Source organism: Sebastes umbrosus, chromosome 3 (genome assembly GCF_015220745.1).
Source record: "Sebastes umbrosus isolate fSebUmb1 chromosome 3, fSebUmb1.pri, whole genome shotgun sequence".
NCBI classification, from domain to species: Eukaryota; Metazoa; Chordata; class Actinopteri; order Perciformes; family Sebastidae; genus Sebastes; species Sebastes umbrosus.
Window position 1 is genome coordinate 37,648,814 of NC_051271.1, and position 22,857 is coordinate 37,671,670.

The following is a 22,857-nucleotide window of genomic DNA, read 5'->3' on the forward strand; positions in this document are numbered from 1 at the left end:
GATAAGTTATGACTTTATTCTCGTAACATTACGACTGTTTTTCTTGTAATATTATTACTTTATTCTGGAAATCTCAGATTTGTTTTTCCTCAATGTGGCCCTAATACTCTGTAGTACATTTGCACTTTGGCCCTCACTGCATTAGACTTATATACTATATACTTAGACTATAAACTGTGTTACCCTCATCACAATGCTCAAATGTTTTGTGGCTCCAGACAGATTTATTTATTTTTGCCTAAAATGGCTTTTTTGATAGTAAAGGCTGCTGACCCCTGATCTAGCCCCTTTAATCGATCTTCACTGGATCATTAAAATGAAAATAAAGTACAGTAATACAAAACAGTGACAGGAACTTGCGATATAAATAACAGATGTAGCTTCATTTTTGTAGGAAACATCTTTAAATGAGAATAGAAGATACCAAGAACTCACCAGACACCACCTTATCTTAGGTCATACCAATCGTTTACAAGATTTTCTCAGCCCTTCAAATGCTGAGGAGAGGGACATCAACTGTGATAAATTCTGGTATTTGGTATCCCCAAATGATCCAAAGTGTCTCCTCCAGGTCTCTGCCTCCTGGGAATTGAGTAGTTGAGTCATAAACTGTCACTGTCAGAATGTTTAAAGGCTAATTGTGTAAAATCCCAGGCTTCCAGAGTCTGTTCCCATCCTCATGGAAAAAGTGAAATCATACACAACTTGAATTACTAGTATATAGGTGGGGGCTGCCTGTCCAGTCGTTTCATTGCAGTCAAATTACATGTGATGTAAATACCTGCAAGGTCACATGGAATGTTTATCACAAAATGCTTTTTCCTCTTCTCTCTTTACCTGATGTCAACAGCTCATTTAACTGTGACATGATACCACTGCAGCTTGAACAGACTTAATGTATATAAATGACTCAACCTAAATCCATCAATCATTTTGCTGAGCTGAATGGCATTTCAACAGTGGTGGAAGAAGTCCTCATATCATTTACTGAAGTAAAACTGCCAATACAATAATGGAAAAACACTCGAATAAAAGTAAAAGTCCTGCATTCAAAATCGTAGTTAAAGGTCTCATATTATAAAAAAGTGAGATTTTCATGTTGTTTTTATTATAAAGCAGGCTTAAGTCCTTTATAAATACTGTGAAAGTATCGAAACACTCAATCCACAGGGAAATACACACAGCCCGTATTCAGAAACTCTGCATTTGAAACAAGCTGTCAGGATTTCTGTCCATTTGTGATGTCACAAATATACAATATTTAGACCCTTTACACAGATTTAAACGTAAACATTCTAAATGTGTCCCAGTTTATTTCTGGTTGCTGTGTATGTGAATGTCATCAGCTGACAGAAAGTAAACATGGACCCAAACTGTTGCCCAGCAACACAATTATGTTGCAATTTTCATTCTGTCGAAATGCGCTAAAACGGAGTGTTTCAGACAGAGGGTAAATACAGGCATATTCAGGCCGACAGTATGAGGAAAATAAAGTTTTTTTTTAACATTACAGCATGTAAACATGTTCTAGTAGAAACACAAAATACAAATATGAACCTGAAAATGAGCACAATATGGGACCTTTAAATAAAAGCATAGTAGTATTACCACCAAAGCAGGGCCAGCTCTAGCCCTTTTGGTGCCCTATAGGCGAAATTTGGGATTTGGAGCCTCTCCTCTCCCCCGCGACCACAGCCTATATATGCTGCTCTGGGGCTTTGATACACATCAGACATCACAAAGGTTTTAAGACAAAAATTAAGATTTTTATTTTCATAGATAAATGTATTTATTATAATATAAATAAACAGTTGGTCCCTGATATTGTTGGCTTAAAAGTGTTTAGTCAGTTTCACTACAATTTACACTTTTATTAACAAATAATTGATTTACAGGGGTGAAAAGTGTATTTTTTTATTTATGTATTTGTTACCTCAGAAAATGAGGTCAATGGAATATTTATTGAACTTTTTGTTGCATGAAATATATTTATGGTGTTACTATGGCACCAAAGACAATAGTTAATGTCAATTTACTGTTAAAATGAAAATGATTTCAGCTGTGATTCTTGTGTCTCCCTCTTTTATATCGGCCCATTTTACCTGAACATTGTGTTGTGGCTCAAGAGGGAACCTGCTGTTACTGTAACTCTCATAATTCCAAAACAATTGTACTTTTTCCACATTTTTTTAACAAATAAATATAGACCCATGGCGATTTATAAAAATATAATTAGATCTTCGTTTTATAGTCTTTTTTATTTTACTCTATTTTATTTAATCAACATTTTATTGCTGATCATTATCTCTTTTATTATATTTTATTTTATTAAAATTGTATTATTTTAATACAATCTGCTTATTTTGTGTAGTTTCATAATTTGTATTTATCTATTTTTATTGTTTATTTTTATTTCCTTGTATTTTATTTATCTTTTATTATCTTAAATACCCATCTCTTATTGCTTTCTTATTCAATGAACTTTTATATTGATTGTTTTTGATGTGCGTTAGTCTCTAAATCCATTTTTAACACTCTATATTTTTGTCAATCGTCTGTCCAGCACTTTGAATTGCATTTGACTTGTTTGAAAAGTGCTATATAAATAAAGTTTGACTGATTGATTGATTGATAAATCATTTAAAAAAAAAAAACAGTGGCCCATTTTACCTGACACCACCGGTTAAACATGAAACTTATTTTACCAACTGAACCTAACTGGTTCAAAATATGTTATTATGAACTCATATTTCTTTCTCTATTTCTGAGACATAAACAAGGCAACAATAATGAGTCATTCCTTATTATTTTCACTGTGACTTTCATCATTTCACTGAACAACAGAACAAAAGTGAAAGTTCCTGTGGCATCAAACTGCAACACATCAGCGTGGTTTTGGAGAGTTAAGCGCATCAGGTGCAAATCAAACCCAAACTGTCACTGGCTTCTTTAGTTGTGTTGTTTGTTGTTGATTTTACACTAGATGGCAGCTTCACACTATTCATGAAACATGATCAAGCACTCATTAGATGACATGTGTGTTTTGCACTTATTTGATCATATTTCCAACATGGAATGCAGGTGGTCCACTAACATATAGATAGATGATAACCAGGCCTATATAGACCTGCAGGCTATACTTATTATTATTTTTCTAGCCTGTTTTCTTTTCTTTTCTTTTCTTTCACAAAATCCACCTTATTAACCAGAATATTGAAAGGGAATATGATAACAAAAAACACAATTACATTTTTTTAAATAGCATACAGCATAATGCTGAACTCCTTACAGAGTTTTTAAATAAAGCAAAGTAACACAACGACCTCAGCTGTCGTCCGGGAGGGAACACTTGCTGAAGAGGATTATTCAGTCGCCAAATTCCCGCTGATGAAAAGCCAAAAGCTGCATCCAGGATTCAGCATCCCAGGATTCAGCATCCAGGATTAGAGCATCCTCACATCCTCGCTGCTGCTGCTGCTGCTCTCTGACTCCACACACCTGTGTGCCTGTTGCCTCTTCCGCTACTTTAGTCGCCTGCTACTGACTGAAAAACAACATCCACGCGTTCACTCCTTCAGTTGATTTCTCCATCTCACCGGGATAGATAGACGCAGCTATAATCCTCATTTTTTAAGCAGACGTCCGTCCAAAGAGCCGCGGTCAACTCTATATAGTGCTCATCATCTTGTCATGGGCAGTAATGTATCGGGTATATCGGCGCTGCAGAGAGGACAACAGCAGGGCTTCCACAGACTCCGAAACTCTCACAAAGGTCAGTCACCACCACGAACACACCAACACAAACTCACTGACACCTTTAACGCACCGTTTGGCACCTTATTACGAACGTGCGTGGTTAAAAACGAGTAGTTAATGTGTGTTATAGACGTTAGTGTGCAGAAGCTTAATATAGAAAGATGTTGGAGTCAGTCCAGTGTGATCCACTCTGTGATGCTGATGATGCTGCTGATGCTCCGGGAGCAGATCACCGGTTGGTGCTGAAGAACAGCTCCCGGGTCAGGCTGCAGGAGGCGGGCCTGTTGCTGGTGGAGGTGAGCTGGAGGTGATGGTGCTGCTGGTGGTGATGTGATCTCCAGGCACTGGCAGCTCATCACAAGGCAAACACACCAATACAAGCGTAAATTGATTTATGGTCTAAAAAGTTTGCTGAACTGAGTTGGGGGACAGTAGGTTGGTAGATTTTTTTAAGTTGAGCTTTAGTTATAAAGCCTACCTTTTTGTTTTGTGTTCATTCCTCCCCGTGACCACCCTCTCTCCCTGCCTGCCTGTCACCTCCAAGTTTCAACTAGTGTCCACAGCGAATTCAGTTTTGTGTCGTTGTTGTTTCGTTAAATGTGATCAAGCACAACGGTTTTGTGTTTTAAAGGTCCCATATTATAAAAAAGTGCGATTTTCATGTCTTTTATTTTATAAAGCAGGTTTAAGTGCTATATAAATACTGTTAAACTATCAAAACGCTCAAAATACGGAGAAATACACACAGCCTGTATTCAGAAATTGCGCGTTTGAAACAAGCTGTTAGGATTTCTGTCCATTTGTGATGTCATAAATATACGATACTTAGACCATTACGAGGTTTTAAACATAAACATTCTAAATGTGTCACAGTTTATTTCCTGTTGCAGTTTATGTGAATAACATCAGCTGACAGGAAGAAAGCATGGACCCAAACTTTTGCCTAGCAACGCAATTCCGTTACAATTCCATTGAAATGCACTAAAACTGAGCATTTCAGACAGAGAGTAAATACAGGTATATTCAGGCCGACTATATGAGAAACATAACGTTTTTTTTTTAACATTACAATATGTAAACATGTTCTAGTAGAAACACAAAATACAAGTATGAACCTGAAAATGAGCACGATATGGGATCTTTAAGGTCCATTTAGAAGCTGCTCTGGAGCTTTCTAACATATCGCATGATCTTTATCATTTGTCGTGGGATTGTTTAAAAGTTCCATTTTTTTCCAGGAACATCTCGTCCAGTTTGGCTTAAAAGTTCAAAGTTTTTAGTCCATTTAAAAAATGAACTTTGGTGAGAAGTGCTTAGAAAAAAAGTTGAGATAATCTACTTCAGCGATTCCATCTGCTAAAGAAGGTGATGTGATACGATCTAAAGCCCCAGAATAGCTTGTTTTGTTAGCTGTAGTTTCACGACTGAACTTTGAAGACATCTATAATTGTTTGGTTCTTGATTCTGCACTATTGATTTTCGTTAAAGAGAATTCCAATAGGAATTATTGGAGAAATATCGAAGTGTTGGTGAAGGCTCATGGGGAGGTTTTCCAGGACTAAATTAGAATCTTGTTGGCTGCTGTCAAACCGAGCGAGATTTGATGTGTTCTTTTGGAAATGGAAGCATTATTATTCTTTTCCTTTTCTTGTGTTATTGTGTGGGTTTGTTGATTGAGAGTTGTTGAAGAAAGATGCTGAGAATTGAATCCCTGAAGTAAAACATGTGGATCTGTGCACGGCGAAGAGTCTGGAAACATAGTATACCTTAAAAAAGCAATCCAGTTAATGACCATGGTCATTAGCCACAACGTGAGAATGTAATTTCCAATGCACATGTGAACTGTGATTAATTGAAATGCATGCTAAAAATACATTTATGCACCAAGGAGAAATAATGAAGTTAGGCAGGTGTTTATAAGTTCAACGCCAAGCTAAAGTAACTAAATCCGTCTGAGTACTTTAATCAAAAGTTAAACACTAAAATGTGCTTCGTACAGCCAAACTTATTCTCACATACCCACTCTAAAAGTCTTTCCAGGACCTTCTGAGCTGAGTCCCATGTGTAATACAATCACGTAAAGTACAAAAAGTCCCCCTCCACATCCCCCCCGTCCTGATCCCACTGTTACATCTGGATTACAGAGGGGGAAATGAGCCTGGGGGAACAGTTTAAAAAGGAGCTGTCATCGGGATAATCACCATAAGTACACAGTTTGCCCTTTCACATCCTCTTTTTCTATCTCGAGCACACTCGCTGAGAGCGCACGGCTATTTTCACATCGCAGGAACACAGGGCGCAGAACAAGTGAGTCAGGCGAAGAGAGGCAAGGCGGTGTGCATGAGAGAAGAGAGGGACCCGTTATTCAGCCAGGTTTCCCTGACAACCACCCAATAACATGTGCAACAGTTCCCATGGTGATGGTTTCCAGAGTGCGTTATCAGCGGGAGATGATGGCTGATTGGAATGAGGACCAGACGACGTCACTGGCAGCCGTTCAGTAATGAAAGGACGGGGGATGTGTTTGTGCTGCTCTGCATCCCGGTTTATTAGGCCGGCGTTTGGACAGTGCCCAGTGAATATCTGGATATGGAACAGAGATGTGCAGATCAATGCTCAGCCGAGGAGATGATGAATGCACTCAGTCACAGATGCAGCTTATAACCCCCCGAACGAACAAACGCGCACACACACACACACACACACACACACATCCCTCCGACTCACGTCTCAAAGACACTCTCACTTCTTCAGTACAGACATTAATTTGTTTTCAGCTGGATAAATGGCCTTCTCCTAGCTCTGCTGACTCAGCTTTGCGGTTATGACTTACTATTCATTGTCAGCAATCTTCATCTCAATTCTTACATAAACCACAAAAGTATATTAAAATACTGTGTAACGTTCAACACATTCTCTCTCCCAACTCGTCTCTAAGTGGGGTCCGTGGCACTTTGCCAGAGGCTCCGGGAAAACTTTTCAGCTTCAATCATTTAAATTATCATGGAATTGATTATTTTATTTTTTACAAAAGGCTTCACAGTTCAACGAATAACATTAAAAATTTTAAATCTATACTTACACCCAGGAGACCACTGTTCGTGTCACGCGTAAAACCAAAAGTACAGGTTGACTTTACATTTTTTACATAACATTTTACGCAATGATGTTTTACGCAACGCTGTTTTACGCAGCGTTGTTTTACGCAGCGTTGTTTAACGCAGCGTTGTTTTACGCAGCGTTGTTTTACGCTACGTTGTTTGTTGTTTTACGCAACACTGTTTTACAGAGCGCTGATTTACGCAACCTTGTTTTACGCAACCTTGTTTTACGCAACCTTGTTTTGTGCATACTTGTTTTACGCAACCTTGTTTTGTGCAACCTTGTTTTACGCAACCTTGTTTTACACAACGTGATGACCATGACTCAACAATGATCAATAAATGACGTCTCACCCCCTTTTTATAACATCAAATAACTCATTTAAAACAAATTTATTGGAAAAATTAACTCTTGAACAAACATCAGCGTGATAAGAACTACCTAAAATGACAGAAAACATCTTTGGGAAAAATGTATTTGACGTGTACTTTGACTTTTCAGATCGGCCCATGTCCCATCCACTAACATGGAGGGGGTGGGCTTTATGATCTACACTGCAGCCAGCCACCAGGGGGACAATCGCAATGTTTGGGCTTCAATTTTGGGGAGCTGTCATGTCGTCCATCTTTACTTACAGTCTATGGTTCAAGCAGAAACACATACAGACGTAGGCAAAGTTGTTGGTACCCTTCCGTTAAAGAGAGAAAAACCCACAAAGGTCACTGAAATAACTTGAAACTGACAAAAGTAATAATAAATAAAAATTTACTGAAAATGAACTAATGAAAATCAGATATTGTTTTTGAATTATGGTTCAGCAGAATCATTTTAAAAAACAAACTAATGAAACTGGCCTGGACAAAAATGATAGTACCCTTAACTTAATATTTTGTTGCACAACCTTTTGAGGCAATCACTGCAATCAAGTGATTTCTGTAACTCTCAATGAGACTTCTGCACCTGTCGACAGGTATTTTGGCCCACTCCTCGTGAGCAAACTGCTCCAGCTGTCTCAGGTTTGAAGGGTGCCTTCTCCGAATGCATGTTTCAGCTCCTTCCACAGATGTTCAATAGGATTTAGATCAGGGCTCATAGAAGGCCACTTCAGAATAGTCCAATGTTTTGTTCTTAGCCATTCTTGGGTGTTTTTAGCTGTGTTTTGGGTCATTATCCTGTTTGAGGACCCATGACCTGCAACTGAGACCAAGTTTTCTGACACTGGGCAGCACATTTCGCTCCAGAATGCCTTGATAGTCTTGAGATTTCATTGCACCCTGCACAGATTCAAGACACCCTGTGCCAGATGCAGCAAAGCAGCCCCAGAACATAACCGAGCCTCCTCCATGTTTCACATTAGGTACAGTGTTCTTTCTTTGGATGCTTCATCTCTTCGTCTGTGAACATAGAGCTGATGTGACTTGCCAAAAAGCTCCAGTTTTGTCTCATCTGTCCAAAGGACATTCTCCCAGAAGCTTTGTGGCTTGTCAATATGCATTTTGGAAAATTCCAGTCTCGCTTTTTTATGATTTGTGTCCTCCTGGGTCGTCTTCCATTAAGTCCACTTTGGCTCAAACAGTGACAGATGGTGCGATCTGACACTGATGTACCTTGACCTTGGAGTTCACCTCTAATCTCTTTGGAAGTTGTTCTGGGCTCTTTGGTTACCATTCGTATTATCCGTCTCTTTGATTTGTCATCAATTTTCCTCTTGCGGCCACGTCCAGGGAGGTTGGCTACAGTCCTATGGACCTTAAACTTCTGAATAATATGAGCAGCTGTAGTCACAGGAACATCAGGCTGCTTGGAGATGGTCTTATAGCCTTTACCTTTAACATGAAGGTCTATAATGTTCTTTCTAATCTCCTGAGACAACTCTCTCCTTAGCTTTCTGTGGTCCATGTTCAGTGTGGTACACACCATGATACCAAACAGCACAGTGACTACTTTTCACCCTTTAAATAGGCAGACTGACTGATTACAAGTTTGAAGATACCTGTGATGCTATTTACAGGACACACCTTAGTTTAACATGTCCCTATGGTCACATTATTTTTACATCTTTTCTAGGGGTACCATCATTTTTTGTCCAGGTCAGTTTCATTAGTTTGTTTTTTAAAATGATTCTGTTGAACCACAATTCAAAAACAATGTCTGATTTTCATTAGTTCATTTTCAGTAAATTTTTATTTATTATTACTTTTGTCAGTTTCAAGTTATTTCAGTGACCATTGTGGGTTTTTCTCTCTTTAACGGAAGGGTACCAACAACTTTGCCTACGTCTGTATATTTACATACAGATGAACAAAGGAAAACAGAAATAACATTATATGAAAATAAAAATCAGCCAACTACCCTCCAGTTGGTCCACTTTTGCAAGAAGAATTAGTGTTTTGTAGCATAAGTAGTGTATAGCTAGCATACATAATTAGACATCTTCAGCATTTGAAAGAATTCAAGTGCACGATGCTGCTACAGAAGTACAGCTGGATACAAAACGATGGGAAAATAATGGGACACTGTAGACACTTAATAAAATATGAGAAGGTAGGTTGCCATGTGATATAAATGTCATAGTCGACCCTCTGAGAGAATGGGAGTGAGAATACAATTTTTTTCCAGTTAAAGGAATGACATTAGATCAGTCTGCCAGCAGCTTTCTGCTGGGGGCTCAGGTGATTTCCAGTGTAGAAGGATGCATCTACGAGTGATGAGAGAGGCAAAGGTCAGGACTTTCAATTTCTTTTTAATAAACTCAGGGTCGTTAAGGGGCACTCAAAAAAATTGCAATGAGTGGACAGGGTGCAATATCTGTACCTAGGACTTCTGACATGATTTTGAAAAAGTTTTTCCAAAATCCTGTTAATTTTGAACATGACCAGAAGGTATATGCTAGATGGGAGGGGGTAGAAGTGCATCTATTAAAAGGCCTCACTTGTGCCAGGGAAGTATTATGTGAGGCATAAGACAAGGAATAATTAACTTGTAATTTGGCTTTTTCCCCAACAGGGATATTAAAACTGTATTCCCAGTTCAGCCTATCATAAGTGGAGCTGGGTCAAATTTAAGGATGTAGTTGTTTAGTTCAGATGTCTCAATCAGGCAGCAACCTCCTGTTCTGAAAAATGAAGCCAATGCAGAAACTTGCATTTTTTCTAATGGCCAGCAGGGGGCGACTCCTCTGGTTGCAAAAAAATAGTTCAACTGTGTAGAAGTCTATGAGAAAAATAGATGATAAAGCAGGGGATGCTTTAGGGCGTGGCTACCTTGTGATTGACAGGTCGCTACCACGGTGTTGTCCAGTCTGAGAGTTTTTTTTTTTGTCTTTAACCCTTTCATAGTGTGATTTCAGTTCATGAAAGTTAATTGTTACATTTTGGTCACCTAAAAATGTTTCATGCAGCGTTCAGTTGTACCTCTCGTGTCACTTCTGGTTGCAAAAAAACAAGATGGCAACAGTCGAAATGCCGAACTCGAGGCTTCAAAACTACATCCACTTCTTATATTCCAGGGGTCTGCAGCTCTTTAGCCCCTCTCCAGTGGCTCCCTGTGGATTTTTGAGAAAATTAGTGGAAATGAATAACTTTTTTTTGTCTAAATTTTCATTTTTATTTATCATTGTTGTAGGTCTAATGTACGACGGTACGACGGAGTATTAGGGCCGCATTAAGGAAAAAAATAAATCAGAGATTTCAAGAATAAAGTCATAATATTATAAAGTAGTCATTTTACGTGTTTTCTTTTTTTCTCGTAAAGTTATGACTTTATTCTCGTAATATTTCGACTTTTTTTCTCATATTATTATGACTTTCTTCTGGAAATCTCTGATTTTTTTTCCCTCAATGTGGCCCTAATACTAGTAGTACATTTGCACTTGGTCTCACTGCATTAGACTTATATACTATATACTTAGACTATAAACTGTGTTACCTTCATCACAATGCTCAAATGATTTGCGGCTCCAGACAGATTATTTCTTCTTTTTTTTTGTCTAAAATGGCTTTTTTGATATTAAAGGTTGCTGACCCCTGTTATTTACAGTGTTTGGTTCCAATGCAGGACTTTTACTTGCAATTAAGTATTTAAACATTTAATTAGGGCTCTCAAAGTTAACTCGATAATAATTTGTTTTGACGCCAATAATTTCTTTAACGCATTAACTCAACTTGTGATATCAATATTTCCGGAGGTTGTAGCGGGCTCAGTTTTAAAGCTAGAGTGAAGATACTGGCATCATCATATGAAACTGCAAAAACCTGAGAAATCCATCGGTATCAACCATGTCATAGTAACTAAACATACATTTGCATAAAACAAGCATATTAGTCCACTCCCATGTTGATAAGAGTTTTAAATACTTGAAAAATCTTCCTTTAAGGAACACATTGAACAGATAAAAAAAATATTGCGATTAATAACGATTAACTATGGACAATCATGCGATTAATCGTGACTAAATATTTCAATCGACTGACAGCCCCTATTATTAATTAAAGCTGCAATAATTATTTTTATACAAACAATGTATCAAATGACAATGTGAAAACAAGGTCGCAATGTGGAGGGATTTTGCTGGTAGTGATGAACCTACAGATCATTATCACCTCATCATGTGCAGCTCCCCTCGGCTTCATGGAGCTTTATCGTGAGTTTCAGCTCATTGCTTTGGTTTTCAGGCCCACGATTTTACTGTTTCCATTCACTCTCACCGAGTCAATGTCAGGCTCAGACTGCAAGGCTGCAGCTATCTCCTGGAAACAGTGCAGAACTCAAAAATGACTTTTTTCTTCGTTCTTTATACTTACTACGGTATTTATCATCATACGGAGCCCCCCTAGATCTCTAGGAGAACATTTTTATTAACTCGTTCCCTCAAGTTAGTAATTCGTTCCCTCGAGTTTATTTCGGTGAAGTTATTGAATATTTTTCTCTTTTCAGCGTTGCACTTTGTAGACGGTCCCTGATCACTCGTCTTGCCGCCGGCTGCACATAGAGACCAATGTTTTGTGTTATGTGTTGATTAAAACAAGGTTGTAGCTCGTTGTCTACCTTACAACGGTCAGAAAGAGCCGTTGTTTGTTTGTTTAACAACGTTTTGGTTATGAGTTATTGATCCAGAAAGTTTGAGTCTGTCAATATCTTTCCAACTTTATCGAAGTACATCATCTAGGGGGGTGTTCTATGAAGCAACTCTAACTCGAGGGAATGAGTTACTAACTTGAAGGAACAAGTTAATACAAAATGTCTCCTAAGGGGTCTAGGAGGATTCTGTATCATCAAGTTCTTATGGCAGTTTTTTGGGGCTTTTGTACTGGTTTTAATGTAATAATTCAAAACTTAATTTCCAGACAAAATATCTTCTTGCATTTGGGTCAATGTGGTAATTGCTGAGATCTTGGAAGAGGCAACGACGCTACAACGACATCTGTCATGGCAAATAATGACAACAAGCAAGTCAACAGTTCCGTTATGGAAGTAAAACTGAAGTGAGCGCTCCCAAAATGTCACCGATAATCCCGATGAACCGGAATGTCAATTTCAAAAGGAGAACATATATACTGGCTGTAGCATCGTTGTTCTCAGAGAAGCCAGTATTTCAATTTAGCATCTTTCCTTAATCTCTGATGACACATCAAGGTAATTTTATGATTTATTACAGTAAATATTGGTCCTTTCAAATGCCACTAAGCACTATGTGACAGACAGGTAGTGGGACAGCATTTAGACTAGAGACATCCTCAGGGAGGCTGCAGCACCAAAATGCACTTGAACATGGTGTTCACTCGCAGACACTTACACTTAAGCATCATGTCTCGACAAGTACGAGCCGCCGTATGTTCACACTAAGGTGCACACAGATGGACAAGAAGAGCTGAGACACAAACAGATGTAGCTGAAGAAGACATGTAGTGAGGTAATATGTGTGTGTGTCTCCCTGGAAAAACAGAGTGAGTGCTCGACAAAGAGAGAGGGGAATGCAAATGTACCACCAAACAAGATGTAGAGTAATTCCTCATGGGTAAACAGCAATTTAGTTCCAGTCCATTTCTCCATCTTTTTTAGAGATGAACACCACCTCACTCAGAAAAGCCCTGCCTGAGCAAAGTAATACACGTGTAATATCTGCAAACTGAGAGAGCAAATTCAATTATCCTGTTAAGTAGGTTATATGAATAGAATAAAGTACATTTTTTTGAACATTTATCCAACCAGAAAAAATTAGTTAATTTGACGTCTTCCTCAAGGACACTTTAACAGTGAGAGAGACGGGGGGAAAAACATCCACTTTTAATGCTTTGGGACGGCCAAAGCCGCAACAACCAGGAGGTCGAAGTGGCGCGGTTGCTTTTCATCCTGATCATCCCGCAGCACCTACACGACGGGACAGGAAATGCGTTTGTGGAAAGTGTTTTATAGGTTGGCACCGTTTGCTTCATTGAGTTGTGACACAGCCCATTTAGACAGAGACAGGAGTGCAGCGTTAAACGGCCCGTCTGAGCTGTACATCATCGCTTTTTCATTAGAGCAAACTGACCCTGCAGCTCAGTTCATTCTACTACATGATACTACTGTGAGGGCACCACAAGGGCATGCTGTTACCTCACGCACACACTGACGCACACACACTTAATACATATACAAACAGATGTACCGACTAGTTCACACAGGCACACTGTACAGTACATTATAGTGATCAATGGCAGTTACTGTCAAATCCAAACCAAAGATCAAGTTAATTATTTATAGCCCACAATCACAAATATGCCTCGACGGGCTCTATAATCTGTACAACACCCTCCATCAGGGGTGAAAGTAGATTGAAGTTCTTGCTGGTACTAATAGGCTACCCTAACCTCCATCGCTCGTTATTGCTTCATTCATCCCACGCACGAGTCAACGCCTGTACTGTATGGTGTAGAAAGAAATTGGAAACACTTGATGCCAGTTATTTATTTAAATGGTGATAGTGCTGCAGAATAATTAGTAAATGTTGACAAAACTTTTCAAGTTTTGAGTTGTTGTTGTTCTGACTTAAAGGTACTGTTTTTAACTTCTTACACGTATAAATCATTGCGGGTCGGTGTCCCATGTGCGCTCGCGTGTGGCTACGCTGTTCCAACACAAACTACACGGAAGTACCAAAACCGCAAAGTTGTATCTAGTGAAGCCCGTCTGTTAAACAGTGTTAACTCTTCCTGCTGCGGCCTCCCGACCGCGGTCGGAAAACACAGGGGAGACCGTAGCTTTGGTCTCCAGGACCGGAGTCTCTGCTGTACTCTGCTCCTCTGCCTGCCTTCACTCACACACCGCGCTCGTTCTCACTCGCTCTCTCGCTCCACTCTCACGTTCATGTGCGCACACTCCACACTGCAGAAGAGTTAGTTTAGCTCTGAGAATATCTAGTGAATGTACAGTGGACGTTTGTGCAGAAATAACTGCTGCAGCTCCTCCAGACCAACAGAGGTTTCCCGTGTCTTGTGAAGTGACGGGGCTCCAGAGCGAGTAACGATATCATCTCTGACCAAAACTCCGGTGTCTCCCCTGTTCCCTCCGGCCACGGTCGGGAGGCTGAAGCAGGAAAAGCCAACACTAGGGTCAGCACTGATTCATGGAGAGACCTTCGTCTGGTCAGCTAACATTACTGCCAAGCAGCTGAAATATAGAGTGATATTGTGTTTTTAGCTGACGTGTGTCGCCTCACTGTTTTGACCGATGCTCGTTCACGTCTATGCAGAGCGAGCACGAGCACGAGCACGAGCAACAGGACACTGACTTTCGTTGTGTCGCTGTTAAGAAGCAATTTCTGATTTTTACATAGAGTCCCTTTAAAATGCAGTGGGTAGAAATGGAGCAAATATGATTATTATTTCTAGTAGTGCAGTGTCCTCTGGTGCTTCTAATGGCCTCTGCAAGATTGAACAGACCGGAGGAAAACAACCAATCAGAGACGAGCTGGAGCCTTGCCGTCTCTGAGCAGCTGTCAATCACTCGCAAACTGCGACCAAACGGTCAAACTAGGCAGCGCTGATCAAATATAAACCAATATTCTGTTACTGTAATGATTATTTCTCTCCTCAAATGTTTTCAGAATCATCTTGTAGTGAATTGTTTAGCTGTAAAATGAGAAAGTTTGTGACCCGACAGCCATGTTGAGATCGCACACCAGTCGGAGCGCATAAACAGCGTTCTCCTGGGTGAAAGTCTGGGGTTTTTAGTTTTTTGATGTATATCGGTCCATCCCGACCTCCTCCCTACGTGGACTCTTTCTACTACGTAAACTGTCCTGGCTCACGATTACGTTAATTACATACAAATTAAGGTTTATATATACAAATTATTATGCATTGTATGCAGTGTATGTGAACAGCCTGCTTATTTTATCAACTATGCACAACTATGAACGCTGTATTTCAGCTTTATTTGCTGGAATTTGTACTATGTCGTCTATATTTAGAAGTCTGGGGGAAATGAATGATCTTCAGAGTTTGGAAACTGTTCGTCATTGGAAGTTAGGACAAAGCCTAATCAGAACTAAGTGTACTCTTTTGTGGTCATTACATTAAATTATACTGCATTTGTTTTGTAATTAGAGAACCTTTTACCATATTCCAAGCGTGGAGTCATAACTACAAAAGGCAATAATAATACACCCCCAGGAAATATTGAGAAAACATTTCAACCACTCTCTACACTTCTTGCTGACGCGGTGACCTCTCCCGCTTTCTTTATGCGACAGCTGACCGCGCTTATGCAACGTGGCACCGACAGTACAGCAGTCTGCCCCGGGGGATGCTCTCGAACATCCTTAACACCTGCCTAAATAAGAAACACAAATACAGAAGAGGTGATACAGGCACATTGTCACTCCTGGGAGGATTGGAGCTCCTCGGGCACTGTAATGCAGCATTCACACTTCTGTAAACTTGAGTTATAAAAAAAGACTGCCTGCATTTTCCCAACCTAGACAGTTGCCTGCGCTAGATGAGCTCATCAGGTTAGACGATGTGTCATACTTTATATAAGACAACACAAAGGCAAGGAGCTATCACAACATTGTTATTAATGCATTTTGAAATTGCCTAAAAATGTCTCGGTGACACTGATGTATCGTTTTGCTCTGGAAAAATACAACAACCTGTTATATCCGATCTTATTCGTGTCATGTATTGTCAGAAATATTTGATGAAGTTGATAAAATGATGCATTTTTATTCCTGTGAAACAATGACAAATGTATTCATGTCATAGCTTTATAGTTGCTTTAGTTTCTTGCTTCGACGACAGTCTTCCTTACACTACCAGGAAAGAATTATGGCACCTGGTTAATCACAAGCCTTGTAAATGTATCCAAGAGTACAAATGTATTGACTTCCCCCCTATAAAGATGGGAATATTGCCTGCTTGTACGCACAGCGACAGATGTGGGTTTTAATGGTACTTTGGTACCTTGTGTACTTAGCAGCTCCGCAGATTTTTATAAGGGAAGATGAGGAACAATTCATCTCAGCTTTAATCATGATCATGTGCCTTTTTATACACACAGCGAGTTGGTGAAAACTTGGTGAATCATGGGAGCCCTCGGAATAGATGCAGGAAATGGTATGTTAAAGGTCCCATATTGTAAAAGAAAGCGTTGTCTTTTTATATTATGAAACAGGTTAAAGTGCTAAATAAATATCGTTAAACTATCAAAACGCTCAATATACAGAGAAATACACACAGCCCATATTCAGAAACTGTGCGTTTGAAACAAGCCGTTAGGATTTCTGTCCATTTGTGATGTCACAAATCTACAATTTAAAGGTCCCATATAGTAAAAAGTGAGATTTTCATGTCTTTTCTATCATAAAGTAGGTTTAAGTGATATATATAAATACTGTGAAAGTATCAAAACACTCAATCCATGGAGAAATACACACAGCCCGTATTCAGAAATTGTGTTTGAAACAAGCCGTTAGGATTTATGTCCATTTGTGATGTCACAAATATACAACATTTAGACCATTACACGGTTTTAAACAAAAACATTCTAAATGTGTCCCAGTTTATTTCCTGTTGCAGTGCATGTGAGTGACATCAGCTGACAGGAAGTAAACATTGACCCAAACTGTTGCCTAGCAAAGCAATTCCATTGAAATGCACTAAAACGGAGCGTTTTAGACAGAGTGTAAATACAGGTATATTCAGTCTAACAGTATGAGGAAAATAAAAGTTTTTTTTAACATTACAGCATGTAAACATGTTGTAGTAGAAACACAAAATACAAGTATGAACCTGAAAATGAGCATGATATGGGACCTTTAAATTCAGGTCAAGGATTCGTGGAAGTCTTTAGAATGGTGTTACAGCTTGTCATTTCATGAAGGTTTTTTCGAATAACAGCATCAAGGTGAATTGCAAAGTCACAGCAGTCGGCAGAAGTGTTGGAGATCCAGATAGTTCTTATAGTGCCGTGGTTTTCCTGGGGCACATTTTCAGCATTCTGGGCTGCAGGTGCAGTGATGATGTTTTGTGGGAATGGAGCCATACATGACCTCCTCCTAGTTTTCTTGTGAGCAAAATGGAACTGGGGAATTTCTGACTTTTTTTCCACACATTTTGCCAGTGATGCTATGATACAAAGTACTGTCACAGAGTGCTCCAGGGATGACATATTTTTGTAAGCCAACCAGAAGCCTGTACTATGAAGCAAGAGTTAGAGTTAACGAGGTAACTTCAGGAGTTAACTCTTCAGGGTTTTCCGTCCTACGACGATGGTTCACTTCTTACCGGGGTAGATCGCCATGGTAACTTATGCTGAACACCTAACCTGCTCCGGAGCAGGTTATGTTCCAGATAAGAGATCAACTCGTATAAAAGCACCGCCTACTGACCAATCAGAGCTTGGTGATCGTATGATAATATTACACACATAAAAAGGAGTTACAGTCATAATCCAGGCTGAAAAGAACACAGTTTAAACTGATAAATGCAGGACGAACAGCTGGCTGTATGCTGTGGGTGGTAGTTAAGCCAGATAAGGAGGAGATACCCTGGGTATGTTGACCTTGCTTCGTAGTACAGGCCTCAGGTAGTCAGCATCGCCTTGGGTTCCCTCGTTTTGGATTATTGCAGAAAATAAAATCTGTGGCAAACAAACGTTTATGATACTTACACGTTTTTTCAGCAAGATAATCTCCACGAACGAACATCACTTTTGTGATTTTTGAAGCATGAATGCAATCGCCAGAAGTAAAAAGCTAACGTTAGGCTATAAACGAACTACACCACTGTCGCATGAACGCACACGAGTACACACAAGGAGGCTGTAAAAGAGGACGAGTCGGCGTGATGACGTTTAGTCGTCTCACTTAGCCACTTGTTAGCAACCGCCTTTTTTAAGACATATAAAGGCTTCAAAATTCACGAGTGGGGTAATTATTGATGTATTTTATGTCGTATAACAAAACGTTAAAATCTCTTCAGCTTGTGTTAATTACAGACCTTATTTCAGGCATCTAACTAAAAATCAATTGACTTCCAGACAACAGAACCAAAGTGCTAAAACGCTAACTCATTTTCCGGGTTTTACATTTTTGCTAATTTGGCTTGTTTGTAAATATAATACTGCTCAATAACTGAAATGATAAGGGCCTTATGGTGTCTGCTTTTTTATTTCATTATTACCTCCGCCAAGGCCAAAGGCCTAGGAAGGAGGTTATGTTTTCACCGGCGTTGGTTTGTTTGTTTGTTTGTTTGTCTGTTTGTCTGTTAGCAGGATTACTCCAAAAGTTCGCGATGGATTTGAATGACATTAATTGGAGGGGCGGAGTGTAGCACAATGAACAATCCATTTTGGTGGCGATCCGGATCATGATCCAGATTCAGGAATTTTTTTTTACAGATTCCAATCAGCCTGAGCATTAACACCACAGGGTATAACACATGCGCAGTGTAACTGATGACACATTGAAGAGGCGTGACCCCGCCTCCTTCTTCGAGCAGAGGGATACGTGTGTGGATGTGTGTGCGGGAGCTGCTGGCCGTCCGCGGTGAGAAAGAAAAAAGCGGTAGCTTACGGGATGAGAGACAACGTAGTGTAACCTTATACAGACACAACAAGGCTGCTGAATGAGAAAGCATTCGTCGATACATTACACGGAAACACACCGTGTTAATGATAAGCCGACCACCTCGCGGTACCGCCAGCTGTGAGCTGTGATCTGTTTTTAAAGTCACGCACCTTGGCGGAGGTCTGCGCTCTCCGAGTGCTATACTAGTTTTCAGTGTTGTGTCAAAATCCAGTTTAGTACCTTGAGTTTTTCAGTTGATATTGCGTTTGCATGGTGTATTTTCTTAAATTAATTTCTGGTACATAAAGTACAACAAAAGAAAAGTCTCCATACACAATGCCCATGGACGGGAGGAATGGGGGTCAATAGGGGCCCACAACTAGTTTTTTTTGCCCAAGGGCCTCCTAATAAGTCAATGGAAGTTATCCATCTTGTGATTTTTTATTTTTATTTTTGTGCTCTTAGGATTTTTTTGTTTTGATTTTAGAAAATAGTAGAACAGCACTCCATTCAGGTGGAACGCTGCTGACAAAATGTTAATTCCCCCACTGTTGCATCAAATGACTTCAATGATTTGTGAAAAAGAAATATGTTATTCATGGTTCAGTTTTGAATAGTGTGTCACTGATAACTTAATTCAAATGAAATCGTGTTAGTCGACTAAGATCAAATGAAAATAAAGGCATTTTGTGGCGGGCCGGTCTGCAGAGTGGAGCCATTGCGGTTGGAAAATGAACCGCCTTGGAGAGGCCAATACCTTGTCCTGATGTGACCTAATGCTCAAAATGTAATGTGTTGTTTTTCTTTCCGACCAGACCACCAGACAAATAGCTTTTCTATATGGCACCAGATCAATCATCCACACAAACGGTTTTGATTGCACAATTAAAAAAAGAGAAGAAGTTGGACTGGATGTCCGAAATGTGGAAGTAAATGTTGGCAAAATGTCAAGCCGGTCAGGATGTGAAGTGGTGCTTTGCGTTTTGTTGCATGCTAGCTTTGAGAACATTGTGACAGGAAGGTGATTATGTTTAGATTAAAAAGGGGTGAATAACACCTCATTTAAAATTAATTTTGCATGTTGTTGCATGCTGGAACACAGTAAAAAATGACTGTAGTGTGATCATTTTAGAAAGGAAAATATGAGTGTAATACTAAAAACAACATCTACATATCATTTGCAGATGAACATTTTCCACTGTGTGCATATGCAATGTGGAGTTATTTCACTCCATGAAGAGAGGCATTTTTAGATTATTAGTATTGGATCACTGGCATTGTTTTTGCAGAGAAACAGACAGTATGGCTTGATGTACGGTTTTAGCTGCTAGCACATTAGCTTAACTTTTAGCGTAGCTTTAAGTGGCTGAATTTCCTGATTGTTAAAGGACCAATATGTAACATCTTTACTGTAATAAATCATAAAATGACCATGAGAGATTAAGGAAATACACTTAATTGAAATACTGGTTTCTCCGAAAACAATGCTGCAGCCAGTACGTCGGTTTTTGTTTTGGCTAGGGCTGTCAAAGTTAATGTGATAGTAACACGTTAACGCAAATTCGTTTTAACGCCGCTAATTTCTTTATCTCGCGATATCAATCCTCCAGAGGTCGTAGCAGGCTTTAAGGCTAGAGTGAAGATACTGGCATCATTTGAAACTAAAAAAACCTGAGGAATCCATTGGTACAAACCATGTCATACTAGCTTGTTCAGAAGGAGGTTATTTAACGCTCCAAACTTACGCTAAATTTTAGCAAGGAAAAACTGTCATGGCCATTTTCAAAGGGGTCCCTTGACCTCTGACCTCCAGATATGTGAATGAAAATGGGTTCTATGGGTACCCACGAGTCTCCCCTTTACAGACATGCCCACTTTATGATAATCACATGCAGTTTGGGGCAAGTCATAGTCAAGTCAGCACACTGACACACTGACAGCTGTTGTTGCCTGTTGGGCTGCAGTTTGCCATGTTATGATTGGAGCATATTGTTTTATGCTAAATGCAGTACCTGGGTTTCTGGACAATATTTGTCATTGTTTTGTGTTGTTAATTGATTTCCAATAATAAATATATACTGTACATACATTTGCATAAAGCAGCATATTTGTCCACTCCCATGTTGATAAAAGTATTAAATACTTGACAAATCTCCCTTTAAGTTACATTTTGAACAGATACAAAAATGGGTGATTAACTTGCAATTAATAATTATAAATAAATATTTTAATAGATTGACAGCCCAAGTTTTGGCCGGTGTGATCCCGTCCAGCGGCCATTTCGACACCCGTTGCAACATATGAAACAAATGGGCTCTCAAACGCAGCCTTTTGCAGCCATGGAAGCAAGCTAACGGACTGGATCAACAGAGATAACATTAACGTTAGAATCTACCCGACCTGAAAAGCCTCGGCACATCTCTCTGTGGTCCGAGTGCAGCTGGTTATCAAGGCAGCGAATATTTGAGACACAGAGCCGGTGACGTGATTCCGACTACTGCTGCTGGCCAGACGCTAACGCGGCCGTATCTAGAAGGTAACCCTCAAATTGCGAAAACTGGTTGGCACTGCTATCAGTCACACCGGAGGAGCAGACGTGGGCCACGGCTCCAATGTTTTGAATTTGGACCGCTGTTACCCATTTGAAAACACTAGCATCAGTCCTACATGTTGCTCCTTTAACATTATAAGACTAACATTTTTGCACAAAGAGTCAATGTTTGACTGGTGAAGATTTAATCAAATTCTAATTTAGTTTAATATTTGGACAAACATTGCCATTAATTAATAGCTGTGGATTCACACAGTTTTCCTGTTCATTGAGATTATTGGGGACATTTTGCGGCATTTTGCAGTTTTACTTCCAAAACGAAACTTGTTTGTTGTTTCTTTGCCACGACAGATGTCGTTGTAGCGTTGTTGCCTTGTTGCCTTGTTCCAAGACCTCAGCAGTTAATATATTGACCCAAATGTAAGAAGATATTTTGTCTAGAAATTACATTTTGGAAAAATGCGCAATGGTATTACATTAGAGGACTAGACTGTTACATATCACAACAAAAGTACAAAAGAGTTAGTCAGCACTAAAAGTGTTCAGTTCACCCAGTTTAACCTACTGGATTTTCTGACAGCCCCTGTTCCGTGGTCTGCTGCCACAGAGGGAATATATTCCTAACAAGGCTTCAAGGGTGAGGACTCTCGGGGAAACTTCCACAACAGAGCTACTATGAAAGTGTTTCATAACTTCAAAAAGTCTGCCCAAACCAGTACAATGTTATCGTAACCAATAGGAATGATGGCCAAAATTATGAACATAAGACCCAAATTGTAATAAACTGGAATTATCCTTTAAATGTCATTGCATTCACATGATAATTATTGAATATTTGGATGGGTGAGGCGGCTGTTATTCCACTTCCATTTCTCCTTATAAGCTCTGTAGAGCTGCCGAGTACACACACAGTGGGCTGTTTGCTCTCATATCACAGAACCAGTAAAACACATCTGTCACTGTGCGTAAAAGCATGTAATGCTCCCATCTTTATGGGGGAAAGTCAGCACATGTTTGTGCTTGGACAACAGTTACAATGCTTATGATCATAAAAGTGCCATAATTGTATCCTGGTTGCCGTACACGTCGGAAAATCCCAGAGAGGCACCAAAATCAAGGAACTAAAGCAACTATAAATCGCTTAAATGAACACAGTTTTAGTGTTATTGGTGTGTGAAAACTGTCTCGAGTGTGGATAGATGGGAGCTCTTTATTCCACTGGTGACGACATAATGAATAAGTAGTCATATGATTTGTGAATGATTTGCCTCGCATCACCTCTGTCACTCAAGAACCACAGGCAGCCATTCAAACACACACACAGGCGCTGCTTTCAAATCAGCTTTTATACGGACACACAAAGACGGATCTCCCCTCCGGCCTGCTGCTCTGCTCTGCT

The 22,857-nt window shown here is 39.6% G+C and overlaps 1 protein-coding gene across 1 annotated transcript in view; it reads left to right on the top strand.

Moving 5' to 3' along the window:
* Positions 1-2,592: 2,592 nt before the first annotated feature.
* neurl1aa (neuralized E3 ubiquitin protein ligase 1Aa) overlaps positions 2,593-22,857 on the top strand; it is a 103,961-nt gene continuing 83,696 nt past the window's right edge. The window contains exon 1 of the mRNA XM_037764133.1: positions 2,593-3,772. Coding sequence (XP_037620061.1) covers positions 3,691-3,772 — 82 coding nt within the window. The 5' untranslated portion in view covers positions 2,593-3,690. The remainder of the gene's footprint in view (positions 3,773-22,857) is intronic.